The sequence below is a fragment of the Corvus brachyrhynchos genome, unplaced genomic scaffold (genome assembly GCF_000691975.1).
Source record: "Corvus brachyrhynchos isolate BGI_N302 unplaced genomic scaffold, ASM69197v1 scaffold346, whole genome shotgun sequence".
Lineage (NCBI taxonomy): Eukaryota > Metazoa > Chordata > Aves > Passeriformes > Corvidae > Corvus > Corvus brachyrhynchos.
In genome coordinates this window covers 80,423-93,996 of record NW_008238644.1, presented here as the reverse complement: position 1 = coordinate 93,996, position 13,574 = coordinate 80,423, and the positions used below count along the sequence as shown (strand labels likewise).

Sequence of the window (13,574 nt, the reverse complement as noted above, 5' to 3'; positions counted from 1 at the left end):
TCTTAGTGGAGGAATTTCTCCCATAACACCTTCACTATCACTGCCTTTGAAACAGTGGGAACTGCTGCCAAAATGTATGTAAGGATATGGCCTTTTCCAAATGAACCCAGACATGCTTGTTACCTCCAGGTGTTCCTTGTGGCTGGTGAGTTCAGTCTTGCTACAAGGCTCTAAGCACCAGCAAAATCCTTGTGTGCAAGCCCAATTTTAAACAAATTAACATTCCCAGCAGAGTTTAAATTCTTGTATTTAAAGTGTTTTGCTGGGGCAGGGTAGTTTACCTCACCCTGGTTTGAGCTGTAGGTCCTTCATTCTGCTTAGTGGCGTTTATGTTTCTGTCACTCAGGGCATCACGCAACAAATCTGAGAAGAAGAGGAGAGACCAGTTCAATGTCCTCATTAAAGAGCTTTGCACGATGCTGCAGGGCCACGGCCACCCTCTCAAGATGGACAAGTCTACAATACTGCAGAGGACCATCGACTTCCTACAGAAACAGAAAGGTACTGGAGGGTGCTGGCTCTGCATCTGCCCAGCAGCCAGTTTCCACTCAGAAAATGAAAACTGTCTTTCCCAAGCATCTCAGACATCCACAGAGGACATGAGCCTAAGTGAGGGGCAGGATAAGACCCAGCAGGTGGCCTCAGGAAATGGGCTAGAGCTGACTACATTGCTGACCAGTTAAACATAGCTTTGGAAAGATGCTGTATGCTTTTTACTGTGAAGACATCATTTCCCTTACTGGCCTCTCCATCCCCTGGCCTGCATTGTGCACTCTCAAACAGAACATGAGGAGGGCAAAACTGAGGAACAGCACCCATTACAGAAGTCAGGAGAGGATTCTATGCCATCTTCCCAGGTCTCTTGGATTAGGAGATGACTGTCAGCCTGTCCTGCTCCCTGGGCATGCACAAGAGCCTTTCTGAAACAGCCTGAGATTTGCAGACACCCTTTGCTCACAGGGATGCTCTACTACACTAAAATTAGCCCATTGACCTTAACTTTTTTAATGTTATTTTCAGGCCACCTAAAATGTCTCGATTTCCATTTCTTGATTTCTGATGCATTTGTATCATGATGGCATGGAAAATGACTGTTGCATGCAAGAAGACTTTGTGTGAAGAATGATCTGAGGATGATTCCTCTAAAAGCCTCTTTAAAGAAATCTAGTGTTACTTGAAAATGAAAAAAAAAATGCAAGTAGCATGAGTCATGTTGCTTTTTTGATATTTTCTCTTTAAGAAATCACAGCACAGACAGAAGCCTGTGAGATTAGACAAGACTGGAAGCCTTCATTTCTTAGCAACGAGGAGTTCACCCAGTTGATGTTAGAGGTAAGAAGAAATGAAATATATTAGGGAGAAATAATCAGTTCAGTGGAGTAGTTCAGGGATATACAGTTCCTTTTCCCCTGTAGGTCCCAATGTTAATGATTTCTACTCTGATGGCACATGCAGTACAAACCTGACAGAGACCAATGTTGTACTAAATGCTTTGCAGACACAGAATTGAAAATGTGATTGCTTCTCCTTAAAGATAAATGGCTTTTCCTTTAGGAATGAAGACTGATTTGGCCTGGTAGGAGAGGAAAAAGAGAATTTCCTTTCTCAGAAGAGCTGCTAGAGCTGGCAGTTTTAAGAAAAACTTGAAAGGACCTGAAAAAAGAGAGCAGCTCTCTTCCTCCCACATCCCATTAGCCAGGCAGCACAGCCTGTGCTGCCTCTGCAGCTGCTGGCTGTGTGCTGCTGTCCTCGTGATGGGAGTGCTGCCTCTTTTGCTTGAATTGCCTTTAAGTACATTCAGGAAAACAGCTCTGATACTCCCACCTCTAAAATGCTTTGCTGATCTAGAAACACCCCCCAGGCCTATGTTTCTCCCCTCTTAAGGATGTGGCTCTGGGTTTGTGCTGCATGCTCCTCTCGCAGGGACATCTCCTACCCTGCGTGGGCAGCTGCTGCTCTTTGCCCCACCAAAATAAGGGTGTATGCTGGGCTGAGCTGGGAGGTGCTGCTGTGTCTTAGTTATTCCTTTTCATCAGGATGTCATGACTCACCTCTCTGGAAAAGTCTGTTCATTCTTTCTGGGAATCTCTCTCACCGAACAAGCTAGCTTGTTCCAGCTGAATCAAAACAAATTCCCCCCGAAGACTGGAAGTGGTGGAGGAGAGCCAGCCCTTTAATAAGTGATGGTTTGCTGGACTCTGGTAGGCCATTAAACAGTTTGCTTAAAATCAGTGTTTTTTTTCCAGAGACGATTCATTTTGAGCAAAGGCAGAGTGTGGCAGTGAGGTGGGGGAGATGGTGAATGCTGCATCTTTGGCTCCCTGTAGCTAAGCTGCAGAGCAGCCTCACAGTGTCTTTAGAAGAGCTGGCTTTGTGCACAGTGCTGACCAGCTATTAAACCTCCTAGATCTTGATGTTAGAGAAGAATAAGGACAGACACTGGGTAAATGGTACAAGGAGATGTTATGAAGAATAGGGAGAACACAACACCCAAGGAGAAAAGCACAGGCAGTGACTTAAAAGGGACAGAGAGTTTTGACTCTGGGACAGAAACCACTGTGAATAAGAAAGGGGAAACAAAACAAGCCTTAAAATTGTTTTGTCACTAGCCTTACAAATCAGTGCTTTAAGCAAAATAAATGAGGCTTTAGATCTTCTTCATATTGTCCATAAATTGCTAAAAATACATAATTGTATCATTTTTCTGTCTCTGCTTATCCATCCATCCATCCACAATGCTGGGTTTGCCATGATGATATCTAACATCTCCTTACACACTGACCTTGTTAACTATGGTGTAATTCGGAACACATAACGAAATGACTGAAGTCACCAGGATTGTGTGGGTGTTGAAATTATAAGCATCACTGTCTCGCTTCATGTTAAATAAATACTCGCTGGGTGAAAAATACAAGTCAATTTAATAATAATGAGAATGAAAAAATAAGAATATAAAAAGAATGTTGAATTAGACAGCATGTGTAATTTTTATTTTTCCACACTGAACTGTCATTTCCATGATTAATTTCTGCTAGGTTTAAGCTGTTAGAAGCATCATTAAAGAATCAATTAGCCTAAAATATTTTAAGTTTTTCCCTTGCATAATTCTGGTTTGGTTTTTTTTCTTTTTTTTCCTGTCTATTATCATTAGGCACTAGATGGCTTTCTCATTGCTCTTACCACTGATGGGATTATTATTTATGTATCCGATAGTGTTTCGTCTCTGCTAGGACACTTACCGGTAAGTTCTGACCACGCAATACACTGAAGGCTCATTCCCCTCCTTAATGCAAATCAGCCAGTGCAGGGCTGGGGATTGGTTTTGTCCAACCGAAGAGGCAACTGACTGACTGTGGGTGGGAGGTCAACCAATGAACTCTTGTGGAGTTTCTCAAGTTCCTGTGAATAACAGATTCTCTCCCAGGGTCTATGAGTTAGCTTCAAAAAAACCCAACTACGCAAAATCACTGTACTCATAGCTCATCACTTGGCTGTACATCTAAAGCTCTGGGAGATGTTTGTCCCACCAGGTTAATGAAAAATCTTATGGTTGTGAAATCCATGCCAAAGCTCTTCTTAGATAATGTAAACATTATTTCAGAACTGAATCTATGCTCTTCTAATGACATCGGGTTTTTCTACTTTGAGCCCATTGCCTTTAGTAACAAGTGTGTGGCCTCAGGGTTTTCTGGGAGAACTTCTAGAAACCAGTTAGTTGTCAGGTGCAGAAATTTCAGCTTGGCTCCTCAAAAACATTTTTCTCTTTATCTGGTGCCAAGCATGAAGCACCAAGGATGCCCTATATGAGGGGAAATTTGAGCACACAGTTACCTGAATGTCCTGGTATGCAAAGAACAAATCTGTGCTGACATTTTGGTAGAACCCCTTTAGTCAGAATGTGTGGGTCGATGAGCACTGAATCACTTGCAGGTCAAGCTGATTTTGCCAGATGTTCAGCCTAGAAGACAAACAGAGGATGTGGGGAGGAGCTCTCCATCTTCTGTGTCATGCTTTCAAAGAAAAATGCTTCACTTCTCATCATTTTATATTCCAGTGGTACCAGGGTTTCTTCTCCAACCTATGTCTGAACTGAGGGGCAACCTCTGGGACTCATTCAACCTTTTGCAAATAGATAGTAATCCTGGGGTAAAATAGCCTAAGGGTTATGTTCTGCCCTAGATCCATCTACAGATTGACTGGGCTTCCTTGTCTTAGGCATCCGTGCCAGACGGGCAGCGTCTGTGCTCTGCTTAGGGATGAAAAGGCATGTGGTTGTGTCAGGCTGTGCTGCTGAACATGACAAAGCATTCTTTTGTATCAGTCAGATTTGGTGGACCAAAATATATTAAACTTTCTGCCTGAGCGGGAGCAGAGTGAAGTGTACAAGCTCCTTTCTCCACATGTGCTCATGACAGATCCTGTTGCAGCTGATTTTCTAAATGGTAAGTTCTGCTCTTGTCTGTTGGTCAGGGAAGTTTGCCAAAGGTAAACAGCTCCCAGGGGAGTCTGCACAGAGCTCTCCAGCTATTTAATGCTCTTGCCTGCCACTACTGTTCCGCTGCATTTGTGGGTTTAGTGCATCACAGTTCTAATGTTCCTGTGTGCTCCCAGTACTTGCTCTTTGATTAGGACAGTCTTTGTTTTACCATCTGCTCTTCCCCCATGGTGTTGCCCTCAGGAGATGCTTTTCCCCAGGTGGGATGCTAGACTAAGCCTGAAAAGGGAATGAGGGCTTAGGGGAACAAAAATTTGGAGAAATCCCAAACAGTTTTGGCAGAGCTGTTATTCCTTAGGAAGCTTGCATGTCTCAGGACACGAGAGAAGCCCTAACATAACTTAAGCACCAGCCTCCCTATCTGAACAGTCTGTCTGAATCTGTACTGCTGGCTGCTGTGCCACCCCCAGAATGTTCCTTTCCCTCAGAAAATGTCCCCAGGACCAGAGCAGGCAGGAGCATCTTCCCATCACCTGCATTTCACCAAACCTGTGCTGGGCCCCACCCTTTTCCTGGTGGGTTTGGCAAGGGCACCAAGCAGCACTGGGCTCCCCTCCCTGCTGCCCCATGAGCATCAGTGGGAGCTGAGCAGCCTGATGATGCTCTGCCCTGGGGGTGGTTTCCCTCTGGCTGAAGGCCTCGTGGCCTAATCCATGGAGTTCAGACTTGGGGCAGAAAACTGGATTAGAGCTTGGCACGGTGCCCTTCACTGTTAATGGCTTAGGGTGAGTTCAGTGCGCTTTGGGTCCTTCTGAGCAGTGCCAGAACAGGATACTGCAGTACCATGTAACTGCTTTGCATGAAATCCTGCATCCATGAAGTCAATGCTGCTGACCAGTATAGCCAGGGTTTCACACCCAGTTTACTGGGTGACTGCAGAGACAAGAAAAAAAGGGTGAGAATACATTTCCTTAAGCAGAAACAACTGATAATTGCTCCTAGCAGTTAAATATTTACTTTTGGGTATCAGAAGCATCCCAGCAGGGTGTGCCCAGATACCACCACAGCAGGGTTGGTAGATAAATTAAATATGTGAGCGAGCTAAGGTGCAGACTTCTAATACCACTGTCTGTGTCTCCCTCTCTCTCATTTCAGCGGAAAAACAAATAGAGTTTTGTTGCCATTTAGCAAGAGGCAGCTTAGATCCAAATGAACCCCTGATGTATGAATATGTGAAATTTGTAGTGGATTTTAAATATTTTACTCATGGTAAGTTACTGTTTCGGCCTACCTTTGCCTCTCCACCTCTCTCCTTTAAATTGTGTTGATCTGTAGCATCCTAAAGGCTCTGCTTCTGCTGAAAATGCCCTGTAATTGTCAGAGATGGAATGAGCTGTGCGTACATTGGATATATTTTTCATACAAAAGTGGTGGGGAGGCTGTTGATCAGAAGAGTGCACTCTCCTTCATGCTGTGCCTAAAGCTGATACCATACTGAAAATACCTCTGACCCACTGCCTATTGTAAAGCAGCCTACTTATTCAAATAGCCAGTAAAATATGGTATTCTGTTTCACTTGTGGCAGTGAAATGACACTTTACAGAGATTAAGTAGTTTGAGGTGCCTGTAAAATCCCAAATCTTGCAAATATTGGCCTGGAGAAAGGCTGACAAGGAGACTGCAGCTGCACACTGTGAGCTGCTCAGAGCTGTCTTACAAAGCTCCCCTGCAAACCAGGGATAGGTGGTTACAGCTGTGTAACTTGGAGCCTAAAGGGTCATGCTTTAAATAACATCAGCGTGGATCAGTGTGGCATCACCCCGTGGGTAGGAGGAGTTTGTTGCTTGGGTTTCATCAGTCACCCTACCTGTCTTGACATGAAAAGAGAGCTCTCCTTCCTCTTCTTCTTAAATAAATTGTCTGGTTGTTTCTAGTGCCTACACCCTCCTGTAATGGCTTTGAGTCAGCTATTGCACGAGCTTTCAGGTCAGCCACGGAGGAGCAGATTTGCCTGGTAGCGACTGTTCGTCTCGTCACACCGCAGTTCTTAAAGGTGAGCTCTGTGCCGCCTCTGCCCTGGGGCGCGGCCGCCGGCGCTGCGGGAGCCGAGCTGCGGCACAGGCTGCTTGTGCACGGGCTTGGGAGAGCAGAGAGGACACTGCTGTGGCTGGGAGTGGGAGATGACACAAGTGTGTATTTGGGAAAGGTAAGGTATAAAGCAGGAGCTGCTTTTGAGAAGAGCTGGTTTTGTGATGGGGTGTCTCAGAGGGGGCAGCCTGGGAAGCTCCAGGACAAGGGGACCAGCTACACCACTTGGGAATTTGCAGCCTTCAAAGATATCCATCCACCACTCCTTTGTGCAAGGAAGCCATCTGCATCTTGAAACACATGGAAAACGTGTGTCACGGGCTCTTCCTGCTGGTCTGTAAATGTCCTGTGGCACTGTGTGCTGATGACAGGGATAACAACTCCAGGTGCTGCTTGCTCAGGAGGGCATTAGCCAGCTCAGTTAGAGGCTGGACCTGGAGCTGTCATCCATATTCCAATACCAGTATTTGCAAAAAGCTGTGGAATTTTGCCTAAAGAGTGCAAGATGAGACCCTAAGACTATTTATCCTAGCTCTGAAATTCAGCTCAAGGTAAACTATTCAGCCATTTTTCATCAGTTCATGCATCTATAAAACAAGTCTTACACATTCCTTAGAGGAAAGTAAGTCAAGTGCTTTTAAAGCACTGTATTTTCCTGTGGTTTATTGTATGAACAAAGTGGATCCTAGGTTTTGATAGTGGACTCCTTTTGTCATTTCATAGAATTAAATGTCTGAATGTGCCCACTGTTTTGCAGGAGCTCTGCAACATTGAAGAGCCATGTGAAGAATTCACATCGAGGCATAGTTTAGAATGGAAGTTTTTATTCTTGGACCACAGGTAAGAGATCTGGGTTTAGTCACTGAAGAATAAATAAACTGTAGTTTAAAAATAGAAAACTTTCTGTACCTCTCGCCTGAGATCCCAAATGGAATAGTTCTAATTATATGCAACTTAGTAAGTAGCAATACTCTGAACTTAGCTATTAGGCATCCTTAAGTGCTTCACTATTTTCCATATTTTAGGCAAGTAAGAAACCATGGAAAATGTCTAGAAAAATGTCTGATCTTCTAACCAAGATAACAAGCCATTGAAAGTGAGCAGTGTGGGTCCCAATATGTTCCCCATATTGGTTTAGCTCCTCTGTTTTACAACTACAGCTTCTAGGAATCCTTCTAAATCTTTTGCTGTGTCAACAAACTTTTGATTTTTCATCTTGAGAAATTATAGAATTTCTAAAAATAAAATAAAAACCAGTGGATTTTATTATTTAATTGCAGATTAGTTTTTAACAATGCAATATGGTGAGCTAGAATTCAGCTTGGTGAATGAAACAGACTGGAACCACTTTATTAAGCTGCTTAATTTAGGATTCATTTTCTTCAAAAGAAGCTGGAGGGTTTTGTTCACTCTTACTTCTCTGGATTTGACATATGTGCACACTGAACAATAAGCACATTGAAAAATCCTACCCATTCCATTATCCCTTCCCTTATGAGCTGTGCAAAGGTAGTCATTACTAAAAACAGAAGACCAGTAAATAAGGCTCTGAGGAAAAAAAAAAACATTAGTGAGGGAAAATATCTAAATATCATCTGCACATTTAGAGCAAGAAAGAGAGAGAGCAAATACAAATGAATAATAACTTCCATTTATACAGAACACAAGGTGTGTGCTTCACACCTTGAAGCATGGAGGAGCTGACCCAGCGACAGCCCTACAGCTGATTATGCGTGGTTTGGGACAGTTGGATAATTATTCATTCAGATGAGATCTTGCTGGAGTGGCTTTGTTAGACTTTAATTGGCCTGTCTGATAATGCACATTTTGAGAATCAGCTGATTAATGTTAAGATTTGTAAAAGAGCCCTAAACCCCTCACTTCACTGATGAAGCGAGCTGCTTTTCCACAGGGCTGTGTCCCAGCAGCTCCTGTGAAAAATGTGAGTAGGAGCTACTTTGAAACTTGTCAAAGAGTCTTTGATGAATCTGGTTATGACTCAGAGAGGAATCTCTCTGCTGGTGCTTGCAGACACTCCAGTCCCACTGATATCCCCAGCGAGGAAACCATTGTTACTGAGAGGAAATTAAGATGATGCAGATGCTGAGGCGGAGTTTGTGACAACCCCAGATGCAAGCAGTGAGCTCAGACCCAAGAATAAGCAGATCATGGGAATTTTCTCATTTAATCTGATTCAAAGCTCTCTCCAGTACAGTCTGCAGGACACTGGGAAATGTTGCTGTTTCTTGCTGATTTGCATCACCACAGGCTGCCTGGCACTGAGGTGTGCTATCAACAGGGGCAGAGGGTACCCAGCAGGAGCTGGAATCAGGACCTTTGCTATCATGATTGCAACTTAAATCAGAGTAAAGACAGATGCAATAAAAGCATTCCATAGATCTGAATAAACATGAGAAAAATAGGAAAAGTCTGTATTCTGGGTCTATATGTAAATATGTGTAGAGAAAGAAAAACCCGTCAACTTTGATAATGATCTGTTTCTCTTCTGCGCTGTGGTACTGTTCTTATTTTCCCTTCATTTATTAAAAGACTGCACCCAAAAGGCTCTCTGAAGACTGTGCCTTCCCATTTGCACAGCAAGTTGCAGGTCTCAGGGCTGGAACTTAAGCTAACAAGACACTTTTAAATTGCTCCACAAGGCATCTCCTTGTCAAACGACAGATGAGGAGCATTTTGTGGCTGCTTTCTTATATAAAGAGCTCTGGTGATATTCAGGAAAGCATAATACTTTCCTGATCAGCTTAAATGTTTATCTGATGTGCTTCTGAAAGACGTTATTGTCTTGAATATAAGCATGTCATTAAAAATAGGAGAAACAGTGATGCATTCTGCCGAAGAGACAGCAAGGAAGGACACTTCGATAAATACACATATTATCATCATTAACAGAAATCTGGGTCACATAAGGAAAAGGAACAGAGTGCTCTATGAAAAGTTACTTGAATAAATAAAGCTGTATTGTGGCAGAGACCACTGTGTGCTCAGCACAGTCTGGTTCAAGAGATTTGCTGTGGAGTGGAGGCCTGGCTCTGCCAGCTAACCCCTTGTGCTGGGACTCGGGAGCTCCTGCTCACACCTTGCTCCTCCTGGGGCTGCTGTTGAGCAGATCCCTAGATGCTCCTTCCCCCATTTCCCATTTGGTGCCAGACTGCCTGCCTGCAGCTGTGGGGAAGAGGGAGGTTACAGACCTGCCTGGGCTCTCTGTGGCTGAATAACTGATGCCCAATGTGTCTCTCAAGAGGACAAATGTGGAGCTGGGTGGCTCAGCCAAGAGAGAACTCCACACAACCAAGAAACTCAGGGCTGATCCATCCAAACCCACAGGTACTACACTGAAATAACTTTTTGTTCATAGTCCTGGCCACTTTATGGCCTTCTTCCTTAAGAGCAGTCAGCATACCAGGAGCGGGGCAGCAGGAGAGGCAGCTTTGATGGGCACCATCCCCTTCAGCCTGCCCCATTTTGAGTTATTTACCATTTTGCCCTGTTTTTGAGAAACACACTGAACTTGGCAGGTGAACCTCACACTACCAGCACATCCTGCAGCCCGAACAAACAGGTGGAGCCACATTAGCACAGGTTCTGCCTCACTGAGTGCTTGAGTTGGTGCAGACAGGAGTGTACCTGAGTGCTGGAAGATGGACAGTGATAGGGAGGAGAGAAAAAAACAGTGGTTTTCTCCTCACATTTCAGTGGTTTCATAATCATAAGCTATCAGGCTCTGGTGAAGGCTGCGTTAGGACACCTGCAAAAAAAAAAAATCTCTTATTTTGCCTAGAAAAATGAAAATCTAGAATTGATAGCAAAATAGTGAGGTAAGTCATTGCAATGTGCCTATCTAAATACTTCATCAATTCCTTCCCTACCAGGCAAAACAAAACCAGCCCTAAATCAGCCCCATGCCTATTGCTATCTGTACTCTCAGCACAGAAAGTTTTGTTGGCTGTAGTTTCCCAAGGTTTTCCAGGGGAGCAATTACTTCTTCCCAAGCTGGTCCTGACACACACTGCAGCTTCCCACTTACTCTCTCTTCCACAGTTACTACCCAGGTGACGTTTACATCCAGCCTACCGGATAATTTCACTCCAGCTCCAAGTTATGCGCGGGATCGGCCATAGCGTTTCTCAAGCTGTGTCTCCTTAATGAATTGAGTCACTCACATACGTACATGCCTGTCTCTACACCCACATAATGAATAGGCTGTCAAAGAGTAAACACACACCTTTTCATTTTCTCAGTTTTTACCTCTCCCTTGCTGCGGGGTTTTTTTTTGTTTGTATATGAAAATATATCACTGCCTGTGGAAAATCCACTCCAGATTTCCCTGCCAAGTGAACGAACAAGGTATTTGTTGCTGGTATCACAGCTTATCTGCCAGGATGTCAAAGCATCAAGTTTTGTGCTCACTCCCTGCTCTTTGCTTCCTTTCTAGGGCTCCACCTATTATAGGATATTTACCCTTTGAGGTTTTGGGAACGTCAGGGTATGATTACTACCACGCAGATGACCTGGAGCTTCTTGCTAGGTGCCATGAACACTGTAAGTTGCCATCCCTCTGCAATGTGTCTGTCTCTGATCTCATTTGTCACTTGTGCAAAACCTTTTGCTGTCATCACAAAAGGCTTCATCTTCAGGGGCACGAGGGAACTCTCCCTTCCCATGACAGACTGTCACAGCTGACACTTACCTGCGAGGTTGAAACCTGCAGAATTCACTCAAATCAGAAACTGTTTGTGCAGATTTCCTAAATTGGCAGATACCTTGTTTGAGCACAGGTTGTCTCAGAGTGAAATGAGATTAAAAGATTGGGAGTTAGAACTTCCCCCCTCTGTCCTGCAAGTTTTGTTGATTCATCACAGTTCATGGGGTCTTGCCATTCCCCTGGGCTCCAGAGTCAGCCAGGAGGCTCAGCTCACCAAAACACCTTCTGAGCATATCATTTGGATCACCTGCCTGTGCAATTAGATGTTGTGAACCTCACTTACTCATTAGTAAAATGCTTCTGGAGATTCAGTATTATTTTAAATACAAAACTACTGAACGCAATTTCCCTGTGGGTGAGGATTGCTCATGTTTGGTCGACCTGAAAGGAAAACAACAAAGCAGAAGAGTCAAGTTCAGGCTGATGTGTGAACACCACAGAAGGTCCGTGAAGTTCATTTTCATGCAAGCAGAAGTGGTGTGACCTGTGGGAGCCAGAATAGAAGGAGCACTCGCGTGAGTTCCACAGCAGTGCAGCCCAATGCTGGAGAACCATGTCCTGCTGAGGGCTGGAGCCAGTGTGAGAAGGGCAGAGGGTGTCTGCAGATGTGGTCTACTCTTAATCAGTGTGCATTTCTTAGCAGGTGTGAGATGTTTTATCCCCAAGACCCAGATTTTTCCATTTTATTGGGTGCATTTCAGACTGAGATATTGAGCCAGAGTTACATGTGTCCTGCGGTGGTTTTGCATTGCCAAGCACTGCAATGAAAAATAACTACATACTTTGTAAAATGCATCTAGGTAATCAGGTATTTTGCTAAGAAATATTACTTACAGGTTTCCTGTTGGGGACAGCGTCTGTCTCTCTGCTATCTCCACTTGAAAGGAGAGTGTTTTGTCAAAAGGAAATGAGGACACCCCAGAGAGTGGAGCAAGTGGGATGCTGTAATTGCTCTGAGATGCAGAGCAGCACAATGCTGGGACCAAGAACCACAGCGTTCTGGAGACAACCCATCTCTGAGCTGCAAACCACCCCCATCTCTACCACAAACCCTGTACCACTTACACAAATGAGGAGCTGAGGGGCCTAGAAGAGAATGGGGGAGAATACTTCCCTGCATATCAAGTTTCCCTGCTCCACTTCCCTGCTGGCTGCTCTGCCCTGTCCAGGCAGAGCCACTGGTACAGCCCCTGCCAGGGAAGTGGGTTGCCTGGCTGAGCACATGGAGGAAGCTGTGACAGGGGGGACACACAAGTTGTGTCAAGTGCAGCAAAAGCGTAGATGGGAATATTAACAGAGTATTTTAAATGTTTTCAAGTACAGTACTTCTTAGTGCTGTTTGCTTAAAAGACGATTCAGATACAAGTGAGATACTTAACCAGACAGTGGCCTTTTGGTAATGCATGTGCAGTTTGGTATGGACACAAACTGTATTGAGAGTGGGTCAGGTCATTCAGCAGAGAATCAATTTGATGATTTATATTCTACATCTCTATCAGCCATGCATTCCTCTTACCTATTAGAAGAATATTTGCACAACACACCTGTAGGGAAGGATCTTTTCATTTTACTGCACAGGGAAACAAAGTAAAGTGCTGGCAAAGTGGAAACAAAGTAAAGTGCTGGCAAAGTGGCTTAGAGAAGTTGCTTCAGGACATTTCTGCCAGGACTAGGAGCTGAGGGATCCCCAGCATGTTATGTTAGCCAGAAAATCTCTGCTAAGTGCTTCATCTAAAGCCCATCACTGTTAATGGGATTGCTAAAGAAGTCAGTCCTGATATTTTAACAAAGTAGAGGTGTGCAGGTGAGTTAAAGACCACTTGGGTTAGTGTGGCTTGCTAAGTTCCTGTTTGTCACACTGACACTCTGGGCAGGCATCTTGTGTCACTACTGTCAAGTGAAATGGGTTTGTTTAAACCACATTTGTATTTTACTTTGCATTAATTGTGGGTATTTTAAGTGAGCATGTTTCATTTTGTATTCCCTGCAGTTTGGAACAGTTAGTGTGGTTATTTAACATAGTTCCCCTCATTATTTTCTAGTTGTATTACAGAACCTGAGATTTTTCTGGATGTAGCCTGATAATACATACCAGGCTGGCCTAGGCCAGGTCTTGGAGAAAGCTCTCAGTTAAACTGTTAAAACTCCACTGTCTTGTTTTGTGCCATTATTAGGATTCTTACATCACACCTTCAGTCTTTGAAATGCATTCTCACGTACTTACGAAAAGCAAATAATTTGTTTAATTAATGTTATTTATGCTTATTTCAGGGAAGCCCATGAGTAAGTTATAAGAATGTAGCTAGTTATATGGTTATATACCAGTTA

The 13,574-nt window shown here is 44.0% G+C and overlaps 1 protein-coding gene across 4 annotated transcripts in view; it reads left to right on the top strand.

The window, feature by feature from the left end:
• PASD1 (PAS domain containing 1) overlaps nucleotides 1-13,574 on the top strand; it is a 103,711-nt gene that overhangs the window by 75,195 nt on the left and 14,942 nt on the right. For 3 of the 4 annotated variants that reach the window (XM_017737540.1, XM_017737539.1, XM_017737541.1), the window contains exons 4-11: nucleotides 347-501; nucleotides 1,241-1,332; nucleotides 3,152-3,241; nucleotides 4,322-4,442; nucleotides 5,591-5,704; nucleotides 6,370-6,488; nucleotides 7,281-7,363; nucleotides 10,977-11,083. In XM_017737540.1, the coding sequence (XP_017593029.1) occupies nucleotides 347-501; nucleotides 1,241-1,332; nucleotides 3,152-3,241; nucleotides 4,322-4,442; nucleotides 5,591-5,704; nucleotides 6,370-6,488; nucleotides 7,281-7,363; nucleotides 10,977-11,083 (881 nt within the window). Of the gene's footprint in view, nucleotides 1-346; nucleotides 502-1,240; nucleotides 1,333-3,151; nucleotides 3,242-4,321; nucleotides 4,443-5,590; nucleotides 5,705-6,369; nucleotides 6,489-7,280; nucleotides 7,364-10,976; nucleotides 11,084-13,574 lie in introns of those variants that run through there. The other variant, XM_017737543.1, reaches the window with a different exon arrangement.